General features: G+C 43.1%; 1 protein-coding gene across 1 annotated transcript in view; it reads left to right on the top strand.

The window, feature by feature from the left end:
* Positions 1-1,276: 1,276 nt before the first annotated feature.
* Positions 1,277-19,264, top strand: part of LOC104079816 (protein unc-13 homolog B-like) — a gene marked incomplete at its 5' end in the record, with an annotated part of 65,482 nt that continues 47,494 nt past the window's right edge. Inside the window, 5 exons of the mRNA XM_009581976.1 lie at positions 1,277-1,306; positions 2,000-2,099; positions 7,017-7,134; positions 8,210-8,333; positions 16,989-17,059. Of these exons, the coding sequence (XP_009580271.1) occupies positions 1,277-1,306; positions 2,000-2,099; positions 7,017-7,134; positions 8,210-8,333; positions 16,989-17,059 (443 nt within the window). The remainder of the gene's footprint in view (positions 1,307-1,999; positions 2,100-7,016; positions 7,135-8,209; positions 8,334-16,988; positions 17,060-19,264) is intronic.

The following is a 19,264-nucleotide window of genomic DNA, read 5'->3' on the forward strand; positions in this document are numbered from 1 at the left end:
CGCACCATTGTATGTTTTGCTTGCACCATTAGGTTTAGCATCAGGAATGCTTCAGGCCCTGAACCTGGGAAAAAATGAACCCGTTTATTTTGGACCTAAAGGCTCTTGGGCCTTGGCAGTTTAGGTAAAAGCTACAGCTCTTGTAGCTTCTGTTTGAGACGCCTCTGGCTCATACTGTACCTGGTATAACATTTCCTTCATGCAAATACCTACATGGACTGTAAATGCTTGCAAAGAAGAATTTCTCAAATACCAAAGGTGTTCTCCAGCGTCACACTCCATTGCAGCTCTGTGCGTGTAACTGTGTAAGGGCCATTATTTTATTTTATTTTTAATGTTCCTTTCTAGAACATTTATCTTGGAAGTTAGACTCTGTGAGCCTTCAGTAAGTGTTGGGTGCTCCGTTTTCTGGAGGAAACTTCACTACACCAGTTTTTAAATCTTTTTTCTCTCAGGTGTATCTTGCTTCCTAGCTTGTTAAATATGTTTTCTTCTTAGTGTTAGATTTCCACTGGGAAAACTAGCTGGAGCCTAGAGGTCTTCTCTTAGTGCTTACACTTAGCAATACCAGTGAGGATATGAGCTTGCAAAAGAGAAATGTAAACAAAATCTCCCCTAGGTAGACATGGACCTTCTCCATCCAGTGAGATAAGAGCCAGTGCTGTTTTATGTTCTAACCACTGTTTTTGATAAATACTGTCCTGGAATTAAATTAACGGAGGAGAGCTCAGAAAAGTGACATTTGAATTTAGACTGCTGCTTGTTTGGCATAGCGGGTTAATTTGATTTGCGGATGTCCTACTATAGAGCTACTATTCCGGCTTGACTATTTTCAAGTTGTGGTTGAAAGTCTGCTCTGCGCTGTTGAGGAAAGATTCTTTGTTTTTAAAGAAATGTTTATTTCTTCTAGAGTGTCTGTAACTTTGTAAGTGAGGTGGTATGAAATGACGTCTTGCTGAGCAGCAATAATTTCTCATTGCAAAGCACTGGTTTTGAAATTGCTTTGCATTAGCCATATCACATTGCTTTCCAAACATTAATCCTATGATTATTTTTTAAATGCATCGATTTAGAGAAGTGAGATGGGGTACAGCAGAGGTTTTGCCTCCACATCTGTTAACTGTTAAAGGAGTGAGGATTTCCAGCTACCAGACTTCTACTGGGGGACATTGTCCAATTAATGCGATGGCCTGTGACACTCTGACTCCAATGAAACTGTAGCAGGACAAAATCACTAACAGCCTCTTTTTTTTTTTCCCCTTTTTTCTCTTTGCAGTAAAAAAAGCTAAACTCCAAGGACCACCAGGTAAGCTATGCTCTTCTACTTGTTTGCAGCAATGGTGACACCTGCTCTCTCACTCCTGCTCGTGCTGCTCCCTCCAGTTTTTATCTACCTCCTCTCTGCTCCTCCATGTTCTCCTTACGAGTGACAAAAGCTACTCCGAGAGTCCAGGCAGCCTGAGTTAGTATAAAGCTTGAGGATGTGACTGGTCTGTAAAGTTCTTTGTGGACTCATGGGCGGAAAACCACGTTGGAACTAGGAGAGCAGTTGGGTCAGAAGGGAGGACGTGATATGACCAGCCCAACTGCTTCTTGCTTGTATGTTCTGCAAGTTTGTTTTTCGCTCTGCATCGTCTGCATGATGGGCCCTGTTCCTTCAGACTGTTTCTTCTTCCTCTCATTGGCATTTCAGTAAGCAGAATGTTACATGAAAAGTGTCTGTGTTCTTCGGGATTTTACACTCTCTGACTTACTGCAAGTGCTTAGTTGCCTGTTTTTGTTTGTGCGTGAATTTCTAAAAAACTGTGATTGAAAATTTGATGGCAGGTGAAAAACATCTTGAACATTTGGCTGCTTAACCCAGTGATGTCTTCCCATATGGGCTTTTCATTTTGGGTCCCCCTGGGATGCAATGTCTGGACTGAAAACCTTGAAATGTTGTGCTTATGTGATAAAAGGGTATACTGAAGGAGATAACTTTTTGCCTCTTGTTCCCCAGATAAATTCAATACGTATGTGACCCTCAAAGTGCAAAATGTGAAGAGCACGACAGTAGCCGTGCGTGGTGACCAACCCTGCTGGGAACAGGACTTCATGTTGTAAGTACAGTGTTGCGCAGCGATGAGGTGCTTGTGGTTGAGTCCTTCCACAGCACTGACATTTGTATGGAGCTGCTATTGTGTTTTGTAAGTTGGAGTACTTAGGTAGGTAAAATGCAACCTAAATCATTTGCTTTTCTGTTGTACACGCTGACCTGTGCTGTGTTGGAAGAGTGTCTCTGCTAGTGCCACAGACTGGCTGGAGTAGCCTGAGTCCTTTAACAGTACCAAGTTGCCTGGATTTCTGTTCTTAGACCTGTGTGTCAGGGTGCAGCGAGGGCCAGCTGCTCCTGCAGGGACAGGGAGCCAGAAGCAGAGTGTGGTAGGATGGCTGGTAGGGCAGGGTCCGCTCCAGCCAGGGCCCATCCCACAGTACCTGAGCAGTGCAAGCGCGACAGGCCTAAGGATCAGGCCATGTCTGCTGAGAAATCAGGTCATCAGACAAGTTTGTAGTAACGAGGCAGGTCCAAGGTCAAGGTGGGAGTGCAAGTTAGCAAGTCAGGCTCAGGGAAACGATAATCAGGGTCAGACATAGTCCAGCAATTGCCAGTCAGGTCTGTGGTGACGAGGCAAGTCTGAGGTTGAGCTGGGAAGTCAGTCTGTGGGTTGGGTCTGGATTGATGTGGTCCATGGCCAGGCATGGCACAGCTGCGCCTAAGCTGGGGACAAGCACACTGTATTGGGTTTGGCTGCCAAGGTTTTGGTAGCAGGAGGGCTACAGCGGTGGCTTCGGTGAGAAGCTGCTAGAAGCTTCGCCTATGTCTGATAGAGCCAATTTCAGCTGGCTCCAGGACAGACCCACCGCGGGCAAAGGCCAAGCCCATCAGCACTGGTGGTAGTGCCTCTGGGATAACATATTTAAGAAGGGGAAAAAACCTACTGTGCTACTGCAGCCAGTAGAGAAAATTGGGAGTGAAGTTAAGCCTGGGAAGAAGGGAGGGGTGGGGGGAAGGTATTTTAAGATTTAAGTTTTATTTCTCATTATCCTGCTCTGATTTGATTGGTAATAAATTAATTTAATTTTTTTTCCCCAACTTGAGAATGTTTTGCCCGTGATGGTAATTGCTGAGTGATCTCCCTGTCCTTCTCTTGACCTACGAGCCTTTCGTTATATTTTCTCTCCCCTGTCCAGCCGAGGAGGGGGAGTGATAGAGTGGCTTGATGGGCACCTGGCGTCCAGCCAGGGTCAACCCACCACACACCCCTACAACATAGCTTAGGCAAGGACTGAAGGCCCGTAGCTGAGCTTAAATGGAGCTCCTGGGCCATAGGAAGAGGGTGTGGGTGGAGGCAGCTGGTGAGGCTGGTCAGAGCAATTAAGGGCTGTTGTTAGTGCACTGAGGGCCTCGACATGGTGATCCTGGTTAGCTCAGTGTGGGAGCTGCTCTTGTGGGTTGATGTTTTCTGCCATTGGCCTGGTGCCAATGAATGTGTTTTCCAGCTCCCCTGCTGCAGCTTGAGGGGCTGCCAGTCCCTGCCACAAGCAACAGAACCAGTTCCAGCTCTCCCAGGGTTTCTGGTGCAGTTGGCACCTCTGGTTTGCTCTGGTCCTCATAGTCCTGACATGTAGCCAGGGATTTCCCAGTATCTTTTAGAATGGTGGTTTTCTTACTGGTGGATGAATGACTCATTGATACATTGCATCTGCTTCTGTTTCTATAGCTTTGTAAGACAAAGTGAACTAAATTTACTAAATCCTGGACTCCCAAGTGCTTGTCTCTGAACTTGGCTTGGACACTGCTGTTGAGGGGGGAAATGATGTGGTGCTCATCTTGTGGAGTCAAAGCTAGTGCTGCTGGTTTTGCCTGGGTCTGAGGTGTTTGTATAGTATCCGTAGCAAGAGACCCACATGGGATTTTGTGAGTATGTTTCCCAATCCAGCAGCAGTTGGTTCTCCTCTGCCAAAAGTGGGACGCTTTTGCCTCTGGTTGAGTTCACTTGGGTCAGTACAGTGTTGCCATCATAGCTGTGCTCCCATCTCCCTTGTTTTGTGACACTCTGCTTTTGGAGCAGCACATGAGGTGTGTGCTTCTGTACGGAGTCTGGAGCCTATCCTTTCACATCTGCTGAAACATGTGTGCTCCTGAACTACCAGCTTCACAGCTCTGTGGTTCCTGGTCAGACAGAAGCTGAGGCTGTCACTGACATAAACCACATAGAACTGGGGTAAGGTTGGGGCAGGGAATTGTACCTGTCTGCCAAATCACATGCCCATACCCAAACTACTAATTCATTCTTCCTGTGATTTGTGTACTACGTGTGGGCAGGAACTAGCTTTAAACATGGCCAGCTACAGAGGAGGCTGCTCACCAGTGATTTAAGAATGGCACTTCTTTGTGTTTGGTTGACTGCCCTCACAGTTGCTCCTCCTCCTTGCCCTCAAACAGCTCCTGGAACTGCTCTCCGATATCAGCTGGGAGCTTAGCTAGCATGCTGTAAGGTCACTGTGCTGCTCTGTAATTAGTTGCTAGGGGATATGAAAGCAGAATATTAGCTGAACTACCTCACCATTATTGTCCCTGCGTTAGCCAAGCAACAGCACAGTTGTTACCGTGTTTCTTTATGACAAAAAATATTACATGTGGCAGGGAATGTGTTTTGCATGATCCTGTGTACATTAAGTTGTCCCAGGAGAAATAACACTGATCTTCGGTTCACTGGTTTGCTCTTTTTCTTTCTGAAGTTGGAAAAGGCTTTTGAAGACAGTAATTTTTCCCTGAGGGAAGGATGCTTTTACTGTCTGTGTTGTGTTTACCTTTTTTATGAGGCATAGTAGAAGAATAGACTGCAACCAAGAAAACACTTTCTAGCTGTGTTTGTTGTTTTTGCTTCCAAACTCCTTGGGAGACATTAACACTTCAGGTTTCGGGGCTCTGGGGATGTTTGAGATTTGCTTATTTACCAGACCAGTAAAGCACTTTAATGTCTTCTTTGGGGAGATCTTCTAATTTTGAAGCAGCTTTAGAAGGACTGCATATTTGCAGCAAGCACCTCTTGAGTGAAAGTGCAACTTGATGTTTAGAACATGACCATTAAATCGGTGTTGAAGTTGTTAGAAATGTCTTTTATTTAAATTCTATGTGTGTATGGAAAGGGAGGGACACTAAATTCCAGTCTCAGCTCTTTCGTTCTTTGAAGCTATTCTGCATCTAACCAGAAGGTGGAGAAAGGGAGACACAAAGGCAATCAAAGCCACTGTACTTAAAATCTTTTATTTTTTATTCTTATCTGGTGACTTGTGCTGTGGAGTTCAGTACAGAAGCCTGATGAGTGTCTTATGATCAATGTCTTGCTTTGTCAATGTATGTTGAAGCAAAGAATGTGGTTTTACAGTGTGCCTGAAAATACAGTATTTCTTCCTTCCCTTCCCTTCCTCTGTTTGTTGTTATTGCAAGTTTGTGCAATCAGGTAAGTATCATCTTCTAAGAGGCAAGCAGTGGGAGAGCAGAGCAGTGATGGTGCAGGTGGCTAGTTGTTAGCGTGGCCATATTGAGTAGCCATATCCAAATAGAGGGAGCTGAAGACTCAAGTTCAGGATGCTAGCAGTAAACTCATAATAAACCTGTGCAATAGCTTGATTTTGAATTATGTAGACTGAGTCACCCAAGTACTGGACACTCCTGTCTTCAATTCCCGTGTCCTTAAACAAGAACAGAAGCGCTTGGGTTTAAAATAGATCTTAATGTGTAATAGATCTTAATCTTTGCTGTAGCTGTAGGGTTTGTCTTGAACTATTGTAGATACAATATTCTCTTTTAAAGTTGTAAGAAGTCTCTGGGGCAAAGCTCAAATAGATGCTGGGATTTGCAGCTGTTCTTTTTTTTGGCCATGATGGCAGTCTATAGAAATTAGCGACTAACGTGCTTTTAAATTGCCTTGATAAACCTAATGTGGATACATTTGGACAGAAGGACAGCGGGCAGCAGCACTGCGTGTCCAAGATACCTACTTCTGGGGATTAGCAGTTGCACTAGGGGGAAGTCTGGAGCTCAAAGAAGTAAAACCAATAGCCTTTCTTCATGATAAGTGTGAGACAGTTGTGTATCAACAGACAGCTCAGGATTCTTCTCTACCTCATTGTTTTTACCAGCATTCAGGCTGTGCATGTGTTATACTGTTCTTAAGTAGGCATGTTATAAACCAGCATGGAATAGGGAGGCGTAAATGCTATGAAGCATTGGGAAGAAGTGAATTTGGGATGCATCCTTTCCTTACTGAGAGTGAAGATGTTAATGAAAACCTTCAGATAAGTATTTCCAAGAACTTGGCACTTGGTGGTCATGTGGCTATATTGCTCCTTGCTGCCAGAGATTCGCATGGCTCTCAAAGCATTGCAGTGTCATGCAGAGGAAGAAGCTAGTGCTGGAGCAGAAGTGGTGCAATGCACCCTGAGCAATAGGTAGTGCTGCTGATGCAGCTATGCTGGGTTTGGGACTGTTACTTTTGGCGTGCAGCAGCTCCACTCACAGATAAGTATGGGCATGTTTGGACCTGCCAGGGTACGCTTGTGTTGCGTGCTGCCAAGGGACGGAGACACCCACTTCGTTAGAAATGGGGTGCCTGATGACAAAGAACAGCTCACCTCTAGGTTTTGGCCCAAGATATGCTTCCTCCTCCTATGTATAGAGCTGCTGAGATGAGTTCCCAATCGTCAGTCCATGCATGAGATAGTTCAGGGTTTTAGTTTGCAATCTTTGTGTAGTTAGTGTTAAACTGTGAGAAATCAGTCATTATAAACCAGTGTTCCCTGTGAGTATAAGCCACCTCAACCACACACTTCCAGAAGCTCTTTGTAGCTTGACACAGCTGTGTGGAAAGAGTTCACTGGTACAGTCATGGTAGTAATGCAGAACCTAAAACAGAATTAGATTGTATTCTGCTTTTTCCTCACCTGTGCCACCTTTTCTTTTCTTGCAGTGAGATCAGTCGGCTGGACCTGGGCCTAATTGTTGAAGTATGGAACAAAGGACTGATCTGGGACACCCTGGTTGGGACCGTGTGGATTGCTCTGAAGGCCATTCACCAATCTGATGAGGTTAAGCTGACACAAAAGCTTTATTTTGACAGCTCCAGAGTTGATAGTTAATGTGTTACAAATCTAGCCTGGTGCAGCCCAGGGCTGTGCTCCTCAGCAAAACTTCCACTTGCGAAGCCAAGAAGGTTGGGTGGGGGAAGAGGTCTGTCAGCATCACATTGGGGTTTTTGGTTATTTTTTTTTTGTTTGTGGTGGTGGTTTTTTTTGTTTGGTTGGTTTTGTTGTATTTGTTTTGTTTTTTTTTTTTTAAGGATGCTGCCAACAGTGAGACCAAAACTGAGCTTAAGTAGGTATCTCTGGTCTCGTTTCACTCACATGGACTCAGAAAACAGGGCTTAATCTGTTAGGGAAGGCATATAGTTGACATGTGTCTGAAGTCTTAAGGACTAACTCCTTAGTCTGATGCTCAAATTTCTGTAAGTTCCTGCTAAAGACAGAGGGTGCCCTGATAACAGACAACCTGACCTTTAAGGTAGGCCCAGAGCATGTCTACATCATGTTTCTGGTTGCAGTGTTAAAGGGTCTCTAGTGGTGCTAATATGAATTGAAAAAAGTAGGAAATGGGATGTGCCAATGTCTGTAATTGCCCTAACTACTGAATTTGGCGGTTCTTGCAGGTAAGCAGGACGTGTTTGTTTCTTTACCTCCAGTTGCAGGGCAATTATTTAAAAGATTATTGAATTTGAACAGGGAGAGAGAGCTTATATTTTCCATGAAAGGAAAATGGTGGGTATGCCCAGCAATGTGGCCATAAGGTCTAGCTGGTGCTCAGTTCCTCTGGCTGTCCAGACACTCCTTGGTGTCTGCCTTTGAGGACTTACCTTTGCAGTTCCACTGAGAAGGCAGTAGTTCTACTAGGAGGTGTTTGCTGCTTGTCTTGGTAAAAGCCTTTGAGATTTGGAAGAAAAGCTGCCAGCATGTGCTGAATGAATGTAATTTGATGTTAAAATCAGGTACCAGGTCTTGATAATACTGTAAGGCTCTTCCTGGAGTCTTTTATCTTAGCAGATGTGTGAGAGTCGCTGCATAAGGACCTGCCAGACTTGAAGCTTCACCTGTGGCTTGTGATTCACAGGAAGGTCCTGGGGAGTGGTCTACGCTGGAGGCAGAAGTTGTAATGAAACATGATGAAATCTGTGGGACCAAAAACCCAACTCCTCATAAAATTTTGCTGGACACAAGATTCGAATTACCTTTTGGTGAGTGCATTTCAATAACTTACTCAGGGTGCTGACAGTGGAGAGAAAGTGTTTGGGAGCAGCTGGAGTTTTGTAATCAAGTTGTGCTTGTTCACCGTTCAGCCCAAATAGTTCAGTGCAAATTAAATCACTGGTGTACATTTCTTGTTTGGCTTCTTTCTAACAAGATCAGAATAAATAAGGAAGATTTGATGGTCTCAGAGTGCTGGAAAGTTTAGACTAGCAGCAGTTTAAGAAACTATTAATACTATTTCAGGATTGTGCAGTCAGACATTTTGTTCCTGAGTAGGGAACATTCACTTCTTTGTATCTAGACAAATTTGGCTCGAGAAGAGGTCAAGTGTGTTGTTAGAGCTGTTTTGTGGTAGATGCACTTAAACCTGGTTAGAAGCGTGCAGTTCAGTTAGTGAAGCATTAATGCTCAGTTCTCCTGAACATTATCATTAGCAGAGTATATAAGTAACTTGGTGTTATAAGAAGAACTGCCTTTCTGGCAATTATTTGTGGTTGAAAAGTGCAGAATGTGGAAAAGAGCTAACTGGAGCAAACCCATATCAAGTAAAATTGTGTGTGATTTTTTTTTTTTAAATTTTATTTTACTTGAATCCAAACAAAAAAACCCCCAAACAAGCAAACAAATCCCCAAAGGAAGGACTTAACCAGAATGCATCCAAAGCTTACATAGCTTCTCTTTCCAGCTCTTAGCTGACTCTGGGGGCCAAGAACAAAGATGATGCTTTTGGGGCTCGTGGTATTTTTTCTTCTGCATTGGGCATTTGAGTGCTTCAAAGTTGTCTGTTGTTGCAAGGCTCATCTCTCCTCCTCTGCCTGCTGCTGCTTTTTTTTTTTTTGCAGCCGAGACCTTGACAGTGTGAGCAATTTGCATCATGCTCTAAGCACTGGAGCATTTGTGCACCCGCTGGCATTTGGCCAGCAACTGTCAGGGTTGGCCATCTGTTGTGGAAAAAAGTTAGGTCATCTATTAGTCTCACACCCCCCTTCCTCGTGCAAGGGAGGATGCAGGCTTTGGCCCTGCAGCACTAAAATCGATATAAATTGTATCTTGTGCTCTAGGAGCTAAGCTGGGTGTGCTGTTTTGTGTGCACAGTTGGCTGGATGGTGCATTTCAGGGTGAGGGCAGTGTTTCGTAGATGTAGTAGGCACTGCTCTTTGACTACGGTCCAAGATGTAAAGGGGAAAAGGTATCTGACATCTCAGCTGTCTTGACAACTCAGCTGTCTAACGTTGGTCTGGAGCCATCCCTCTTCCTCATGAAAATGTCCTGGTGATTCACTGCTGTCATCCTGTCAGTGGGAAGTTTGTTACTGAAGTTGTTTGTTATGTAAGAAGAGAAACAACTCACTTGATTTCCTTGTGAGGTGAAACATTGGTTCTTTGGGGCAAGTTTTTAGGCTTCTGGGAGGGAGAGAACACAGCACACGTAGCTGAAGGTAAGGCTTGTAGTCGGTACCTTCTCATCTAAGTTCACTCTGACATAGTTGCTTGTAAACCATCTCTGCTTTAAAAGAAAATGAAATTCTGATCTCTCCCGATGTGTTCAGAGAGTGTCCAAAAGAGAACTTGCTTTCTTCTGCAATTCGTGTTTTGGACTGCATTACATTTTGTGATTTTTTTTTTTTTTTTTTTTGTTTCCTTTTTTCAAGTGTAGGAAAACAGACTCTCTGTAAACCATTATGTGTTAGAGCTTCTGGATTTTAAAAAAAAAAGAAAAAAATTTCAGGTAATAGTGTGTTTTCTCCCTACTGCTATACTCAAAACAAAGGACTCCTTTTTTCTTTGTTTGTTTGGGGTTTTTTACTACTATTTTAAAACGTATGATATTTAAAACGTGTGATATATTATAGAACATAGAATTCTGAGAAGTAGGATTTCATGCAGAAAACTGAAAACATTAAGTAAATAACAAGCTTTTTGTGACTTCTCTGTTTTTAACACAATTGGTCATTTAAAGCACATCTATTACTTATTCCTTTGCTTACTACGCCAAATATTGAAATAACATGAATGCCACACTGCTGTATTGAAGGGTTTTTATTTTGGAGTGTGAAAAGTTGTCTGCCTGTCCAGTATTTCATATTGTCCAGGAAAAATGGGTGCATCAGTTAGGTGTTTCAAGGATTCTGCTGCTCTTTACTTGAAGAGTGCTGCAGTTTTTCTTGGATCTTCTCCATTTTCAGTCTGTGCTGCCATAGCAAGTTCAGAAGCAGGTAGGCACTAAGAGTGTGGGATATTCCTCTGGAAGATAGCATCTACCCATATCACCTTCTCCAGCGGTGCTTCCCTTCACACCATGACTGAACGTCTCCTGCCATCACCTCTAGGATAGAGAAGGACCCTGCAAGATGGATTAGACTCTGTCTCCCTGCCCTTGCAGTACTGAGACTTGGAGGAATGCATGGAAGTAGCTCAGCTCACAGCACTGCCTCTGCGTCTCTCCCAATGGATTTGCAGATCAGTTTCCCTCTAAGTGGAGGGTAGCAGTATGGACTCGTAGTGCCCCACATGTTAAGACTGTTGTCATATGAGCTGGGAACTGCTGCTTTAAATCTACACAGAGAACTAAATGGATCATTGATCTGCTGTGGAAGTTCTTAAGTCAGCAGCTCTGTTGCTGTAGAGGTAACGTTTTAATAACAGCATGTTTGCAGTGACACTTAGGAACATTGTGTATCGTGTTTTGTTTCCCAGGTGAAGATCTGCTGGCTATTGTAGATACACGAGAACCGGAGCGATATGTGTGCACATGTACAACTTGTGCTGCTTTCCAAGTCTGGTAAAATACAGCTGTCTGGGATAGGAGCTTTAACAAAGTAGTCTGTTCTTCTGTTTGGCTGTGCTTCTGTGCTTTTTTCTATTATTTCTGGCTGCTCTGTTTCATTTAGGTTAGATGATGCACATGGATGCAGTACCCCAGGTTACTTAGTCTGTGTATTTGAAATGTTTCATTGTATTTAGGTGGAACTTGAGAAGTTTTTAAGGGATTTTAAGAGAGAATAAACAAATTTGAAAATCAGAAAAGCTGAAGTCCTTGGTGTAAACTTGATTGCATATGCAAAGAGGTTTAGAAACTGGTTTGTTGTTTGCACTATATTTATCCCGGATTAGTTTGCTGCTTCTGCTTCCACCTGATATGTACAGGATTCTTCCTCACTGGTATGTCTTCTCCTGGTACTCTGGAGACTGGCAACAGCTAAAGCTCAAATAAATGCAGAATGTGCTGATGCTGCTAGTGGTAATACCTGATGAAGGCAACTTACAGATTTTCTTTTTTTTTTTTTTTTTTCTTTTTCATATGAAGTTGTTTTCAAGTGTTTACCGGGCTTGGAGTTGGGAAGCAATATCCTAACAGAGGCTGGTGAGAGTTGTAGTCTCTGCTCCTGGTGATAAAAAATAACCTTTCCTGAGATCATCCAGGCGTTAGACTTTGTTAATGTGCGGATTTCTAATGGGACAAAGAACATCTATGGTGGCTTTGATATATCCTCCGTGTGTCCCATTGCATGTTCCAAATATAGCTCTTGCTTTGTGTTCAGTAGTGTTGTTAGTGCGACATTGGCTTGTGGTGTACACGGGAGAGAGCAGGTCTCTGGGCCCTTCTGCAGTGAGCATCTGTGTGTGATGGACTGCGGTGTTGGGGACCAGACTGTCATCTAACATTCTCTGCTAGCCCTATGTTCTTAAATGTTCAATCTCACAGAAACAGAATGACTGAAAATCCTTTTCTATAAAAGTGCAGCAAAGCATGAGCATTTGAAATGTGAAGTGTTAGTGAGAGTTGATATTAACCCCTAGGGTGCAAAGCATTTTTATGCTTGGTAGTCTTTTAAAAATGGCAATAAGTTGCCTTCTTGATGGGAGGAAGTGGTTGTTAGTGAAGACATGCTGGAGCAGCTTTCTCCGCTGATCGCGTCTGTTTCTTCTCAGGAACAAGACAGACATATCAAGGAAAGAAGACAGCTTTTCTTCTTGGTTGGTTTAGAAAATTTGCTGGTAGGGAGAAGACAGTCTTGCTATTATTGTCTTCATGTAGTGAATGTGTGCTGGCACAGACTTTCCAAGATGCTCCTTTTCAAGTGTAAAATTGTGCTTTTTAAAAGCAATTTTACTCTGTTCCCCTTTTTGAGAAGTGCAGTGGCTATGTGCAAGTCCCTCACAGGATGGAGTACTCAAAAATGCTTTTCGCTTCCAAACTATAGCGGTTTGGGTCTGTGCCAGGCTGTTTCTAGTAGATAATTGGAGTGAAAATGCTTTTAGTGTTCTCACCAGTCCCAGGCTGGGAGCATGCTGATCTGAGTTCAGCCATCAGGTGGAGTAAATGTGCTTTGTTGTTTTATTGTCTGCTTTGTTGTTTTATTGTCTTGGGAACTGTACAGAAAGAGAAGTGCTCAGCTCTGCAAAGTTATTTCAGCGAGAACTTGTGAAGATTCCTGTACCTCTGGAAAGGGAAGAAATTGGGGCTGGGAAGGGAGGAAGCCAAGCGAAGGCTTGTAGGAAAGTGGGGAGAGAGAGGGTATCACTTTTACTTCCAGCACCTGTTCATACTCATGCCTGCTTGGGGCCCAGGATTTGCTACCTGGGAAAAACTCAGATGGCACAAGGTGATGTGCAAGGAGTAGAGCAAGGACCACCAAGACTGAGGTGAAGAAAAGCTTTAGGGCTGAAACTCCTAGCCAACCAAGAGGTCTCTAAGCGGAAATACTGTCATGTTTATGTACTTGAGGGGGTCTAACGGTGAGTGAAGTGGTCTGTATAGATGCAGCAAATTCTCCTCTAATTGATTCCTCAGTCTGATAAGTCTCTGTACTGCTGTGTTCCCATTTCTGTGGTGGTGCACTGTATCCAGGTGTCAGGGCCCCGGGTGCACTGATAAGTCTTAATTGCTTTGAGCAGCCTCATCTGGAACCTCCACCCAGAGTCCCTGCTCATGGGCCCAGGAGTCTCACCTCAGTTCAGCTCTGAGCCTTCACTCCTGAGTGATGCTGTGGGAGTTACTGATCCCCCACCTCATCCATAGCCATGTCTGTGCCTGCTTATGGACCCCATAGATCCAGGCCCAGAAGTGGACTGACACTTCCTGGCTTGACCTCAGACCTGCCTTGTCACCATGGACCTGCCTGCTGATCTGGGCTCCTGGTTGAACCTGGCCATGATCTCTGGGCCTGCCCTGCTCAACTTGCTCATGTGCTGTAGGACTTGCCCTGGCTAGCAAGTCCCCTGCCCTGCCAGCCATGGGATCTCCCTTGCCTCCCTTCTCATAGGGAGCAACCGGACTTCACTGCTCCCTGACACCAGAAGCCCAGAGAAGACAAGAGGTTCAGCTTCCAGCTGAAGACAGCAGTAGCAGCAAGGACAGTAAAGCTTGCAACCTTTCCATGTTGGTATCAAATTAAGAAACCCCAAAAGCTAGTGAACATGTCTGCCCATCTCCTCTCTGTTCTTGTTCAGCAGTTTTGTTTCACTGACATATGGCCTTCCTCCTCTTGTTTACCAAGCATGATGTCAGTGGAGTCCTCAGCTGGCATCAGATGTCCTCTGTTTGGACTAGTTCAGCTTCTTATCATGTAAGCAAAAGTTAATGTAGTGGAGTAACTTGGACTTGTAATCAAAGCTGAGCAGCGGTGTAGGAGCTGGCAAGTGGACGTGGCCTTGCAAGCAGTCAGTCTGTGATCTCTGCACTAGGGATTTCCATTCTCTGCATTCCAAAGAACCAGCTTCAACAAAACAGCTGACTGAGGTGAGACACAAACAGATGGTGAAACTGAAAAATAGTTATAAACTGCTTCCTCAAAAAATTGAGAATTCTGTCTCATTGGGCATTTATTCTTCTGAGCAGGTAAATTGACTTAAGGTCATAGAACAATTGCTTCATGTTTAAGGTTTGCTGTGCAGTAGCTGTACTGCCATTAATATTGACGACGAGTTTCTCTAAGATCAAGAAAATGTCCTTCAAGCAGCCAGTATTTAGACAGTAGCAGATTTTTATCTCTGATTTGCATAAGAAACTGTTTGAATAGAATGGCAGCAATCCTGCACTAAAACCCTGATAGCTCTGTTTATGAAACAGGCATCTTTGATACAAGATAGGAACAACAAATCCAAGAGACACATGGTGCTCCTTGATGCCTGGGCATGCCGCTAAACCATGGTCAATGGGAAAGCATTGAAGTCTACCCTGAGACAACTGCTGTTCCCACAGTGTTGATGGTAATCCATTGCTTCATCCCTCCTAGATCTCTTTGGTCTTGATTTCAGGCTCCAGACCTTTGTTGTTTGACTCTGACCTTTAGTCCTCAGTTCATGAGTATTTCTTCATCTTTTAGGGAAGTGATGGCTTTCAAAGACAAAATTCCATAGGCTTTGCTTCAGTGTTTGGATTGCTTCAGGTCTTTGTTGGAGTTTGTCCTCCTAAATCTCATCAGGTTTGTGTGCTGATAGTCTTTCAGTTAATTGATGTCTGCTTTCTAGATCAATTCTGTCCAGGTTTCCTTTGAATGCTATCCCTAATTTGTGTGGAGCTCATCTGATAAATCTGTGCAGCTGTGATCCCCAGCCTTGATGATCAAAAGCATGTATGTTTTTCTACAACTCCTGTAATTGTGGAAGACTCTCATGTTTCTCTTACCTTGTTTTCTAATAGCATATAAAACAAAGCAATGTACTGTACATCAGAAAGAGCAACTGGCTCTGTGTATTATAGTTAAAATGTATTACTTTTCTGGTCTCCCTTCAAGCAAGGAGAAATAGGTTATCTTTTTTTCTACTTAATGCAGGTTTTCTAGAGCCAGGTACTAAGTTTCCAGTTCCCTGAAACTTTCTCAAGTGGGACCTGTTTTATCCCACTTGTATGGGTGAGACTAGTTGCATAAAAATACAATAGCGCTTCTGTCACAAAGGTGTAGACATTCATTTGCCATCCAAGGAAATACCTACTTCTGAAACTTCAAATTCCACTAAATCTGGCATGTTCCTTGTTCTTGTTGAAAGCAGTTCGTGTTCCAGTACACTGGCCACTATCATCTCCAGGTGTTTTGGGGTCATTGGCTTCATAACATGATGGTTTGTGTAGCTGAGAGAGGACACACGTAGGACAGATATCCCCTTTAAGTATAAGAAGAAAGCAATACTTGGTCCTTTCTGAAAGCATCATAGGTCCCAATGGAATGCTAACCTGCCAATAAATCTTCTTCTTGTTCTTGTTTCTCTCAGGAGCGAGAGTGGGTGTAACTTTTAGATCCACTTTTTCATCAGGAGACCATCCCAGTCTGCTTCTCTCATTCTTGCCAATGCATAGCTTAGCATATCATTGTGGCTGTGTTCATGGGGTACAGTTCATTGCAGGAAAACAAACTTGTTAGATGTAAACTTCTTGGCTCCTAATGAGGCACCTGAGAGTGTAAAGAGTTGCAAGAGGTGGGAAAACTAGCTGAACTGGTATTATACTCGTCCTCATTTGTCAGCGTTCAGGATGGTGAGGCTTGCAGGGTTGGTGGTGTCTAGCTGGAGCAGTCCCTGCCTCTTCCTGTGTGAGCTCTGAAGTTTCTGCGTTGGTGCAGTTTCAGGCCACGAACAGCCAAATTTCAAAAGTCATTGCCCCTTCTTGGAGGCAAGACCAACCAACCGCTCTATAGTCAGGGCTAAAAGAAAAAAACCCAAACTTTTTTCCCCTCTTTCCAATGATTTTACACCCCCTGTCCCTAAATAATTTACGTAATTCTCATGGATTGAAAACTTGACTAATGCTTATTCTTTCAGTGGATTATTTCCCTTGGTGCTGTGTACCTCTTGCTCTATTCCTTAAGCACAGTTTCTACCTAACTTGCCTTGTGTTAAGCTTTTCTCAGCAGTTCATCCGCACCTCCAAGGGTGCACTTTGAGAGATGAAATTTTGAGTGGCAGAAGTCTGTGTTCCCTTCGAACCATTAGGACGCTATACTACTTCGAAGTGTGAAATAGAAAATAGTTACCAAAATAAGGTGATAATGCTTGCTACTTGCTGTTAGTCATCAACTTGGTAAATCTTCTAGAAGGTAAAAGGGTGGTTGTGATTCATTTCACAATGAAGTTGCAGTATGGTGTAAAAATAGGAGTGTGCTTTCATGTGAATATGACTGCCTATAATACTGTTTATTACCTCAAAAGATTTGGCTTATTGCATGCAAAGGAAAACGAGACTATTTTTTTGGTAATGAATTTGTGTTACACCAGGTACGTAAGTAAGATGTGCTATTCAAGAGGACCTCTTGTTCTTTTGAGGTTATAAAAGCCTCCGGAAAAGGCTCTTGATCTTGCTATGTGTTATCAAGCATATAGTGAGTGAAATTAGAATGGCTCTTCATAAAACTAATACTTGAATTAAATCTGAACCAGTGTGTCTTACTCTTTCCTACCTTTGTGCAGTATGCATTTGGTTAATCAGCTTTAAACAAGAAAGCAATGTAAGCCCTTGAACCGTGTTACTATTTACAATGTTTATTTTCCATCTGAGTGCTAACATAAGACAGTCCTATTATTTCAAAATTAAGTGTGTTCTTTTTGTGGTGTGATCTTGGAATACCCTCCCTGTTCTAGTGCTACTAGTGATAAATGCAAATTTGCCTGGTTAATAAGATGGTGTGACTTACTCTTTTGGTATAGATATCCCTGAAGAAGAGGCCAGATACTGGACCAGAAAATTAGAACAAATAAATTCACTGGGAGACGATGAGGTAAATATCTACATTGAAAGATGAATGTAGCCCTGCATGCCTTATAACTTGCTTTTATTCTTTGTATTGGATCCCTGTGGTTAAGGTAACTACTGAATGTTCATCATTTACAAATCTTCCATGAACTATTTACAGAACTGTTTTCTCAAGTGTACTGTTAGTGTTAAGGAGAGGAACATTTTTACGCATGCTGGAAGTGCTCGAATAGTTTTGTTGATGTGCGTACACTCAGAGGAAAGGTAATACCATGCTTTGTCTCACAAGAGAGTGAAACCATTTTTGACAAGCTGTGGTAGGTTCTCTTCATTTGTGAAATCAAGTCAAAAAGGACATTTTTGCAGTTAGCTGATTCTGGGAAGAAGACAAAGCAAAATACTGAATCTTTCTTGGAACTGAGGACTGGAGCTGTTAGCTTTTTTCCTAATCCGTGTAATGGCTCAGTTTATGAATCTTGTATTATAATACCTGCTAGCTATGGCTTTGGTTTCCTGTTTTTTCTAGTGTGTACTTGGCTAAACAGCTATAAGCCAGAACTTACAATTTTTTTTTTGCCACACTAGAATAGTTGCATGATTAAAACTTTTCTTTACAGTTCGTACGGTTTGAAAAATAAGATTTGACATAGTATGCCTGTACCAGACATTTAGCATTTTTAAAAAAAACCCTCATGTGTCGATGTCAACATCATTGAGTAGGAGCGTGGTGCTTGCTTAAACTCTTAACAGGTCTCTTTCTGTAGCAAGATAACTTGCAAAATTTTCAGCCAGTGACTTTAGTAGGCTTTTGTTCTGGGATGGTTCATCTATTCTTTTCCACTCCTTATTTGAGTCCTTGGGTTTACTGTGCAGATGGAGAAAAATAAGGTGGGTTTTCCTTTCGACTGAGGACACACCAGTGTTTGGGTGGATAGAAACATAACTGCTTGAGGGCAACCTCTCCTGCCTTCCTAGAAGTCTGAGAACCTCTTGGAGTTGATGACAAGCTCAATCTGTGATTTGGACTGTCAGTGGTACTGCTGTGGTGCCTCCTTGCTCCTGTGGACGGTAGCAGCAGTCTGTGCCAGGTACTTCAGTGAAGCATAGGTGCCCTCTAGTGCTTCACTGAACTGGTACTTGCTGAAAGATACCCTGAGCTTTGTGAGACTCCCCTTTCCCTGGAGTGCCATTCATAGGCATGCTAAGTGCGTGCTTTTATCAAATACTGTAACAAAATCATGGCTCTGTATTTGTGACCTAATGATCTCAAATTTATTATGGATGATCCCTGTCACCAGTGAGAAGATGAAAAAATGTAAGAACACCTGTGCAGGGCCTGACCTAAGGTTCATCTTGTCCCATATCTGACAGCAACCCAGGGTGGGGAAGGTATCTTCCTTGCATATTCCCCTAACTTGCAGTGACTTGTAGCTCAGGAATTTCCAGAGCCAGAGCAGTATCTTTGTGTTTAACGACACTCAATGGATTTTCCTTCTGCGGATGTCAGTTGCCTTTTGAACGCATTCAGGTCAGTTATGGTGTAGCAAAGGAATTCAACACCTTAGTTGTGCATTTCCTGAAGAAATACCTTATTTGTGCTAAGCCAACAAACCCTATATTCTGAAACCAGCTGGAGGCAGGTTTATTTGGAAAAATTGAATGATCCTCCTTCATCCACTCTGTGCCACTCAGCTTTACAGACCTCACCTTCTTGCATAGCTTTTGGGCTGCAGAGTCCTAGTCTGCATAGTGGTATTTAGCACAGGACAACTTTGTGCCTTTATCTTCTTTTCTGTGTGTTTAGTTCAACTATCTCCATTTGAGACAATGGATGAACAGACTGAAGTTGCACAGCGGTATTCAAGAAGCAGGTTCATTTGGAGTTTATATGGTGTCATAAAAATGCTTTCCAGTCCCTATTCCTACAAACACTTAATATTCAGTTTTCTTTTTGGGACTGCTGATAGCTGTTGGGCTGATGTCTTAAAAAGAACAAGCTACTGCCATTTTTGGATCTCTGAGTATAACAATTCAGAACCCATTCCTGTCCTGTGCTGCTGAAATTGCTCATCAACAGACTTCCTTTCACCACTTTGTCAACCAGTCAGTGCTGTGAGATCAGCAGTTCTTGTTTTCACAGTCGTGATTAACTCAGTGAGTTGGCAGTTTGCTGATGATAAGCCTAACCACCTTTCAGGATCACTTGTGCATTTTAAGTAGCACGGATCGG

This window comes from Fulmarus glacialis, unplaced genomic scaffold (assembly GCF_000690835.1).
Source record: "Fulmarus glacialis isolate BGI_N327 unplaced genomic scaffold, ASM69083v1 scaffold12337, whole genome shotgun sequence".
In the NCBI taxonomy this organism is placed as follows: domain Eukaryota; kingdom Metazoa; phylum Chordata; class Aves; order Procellariiformes; family Procellariidae; genus Fulmarus; species Fulmarus glacialis.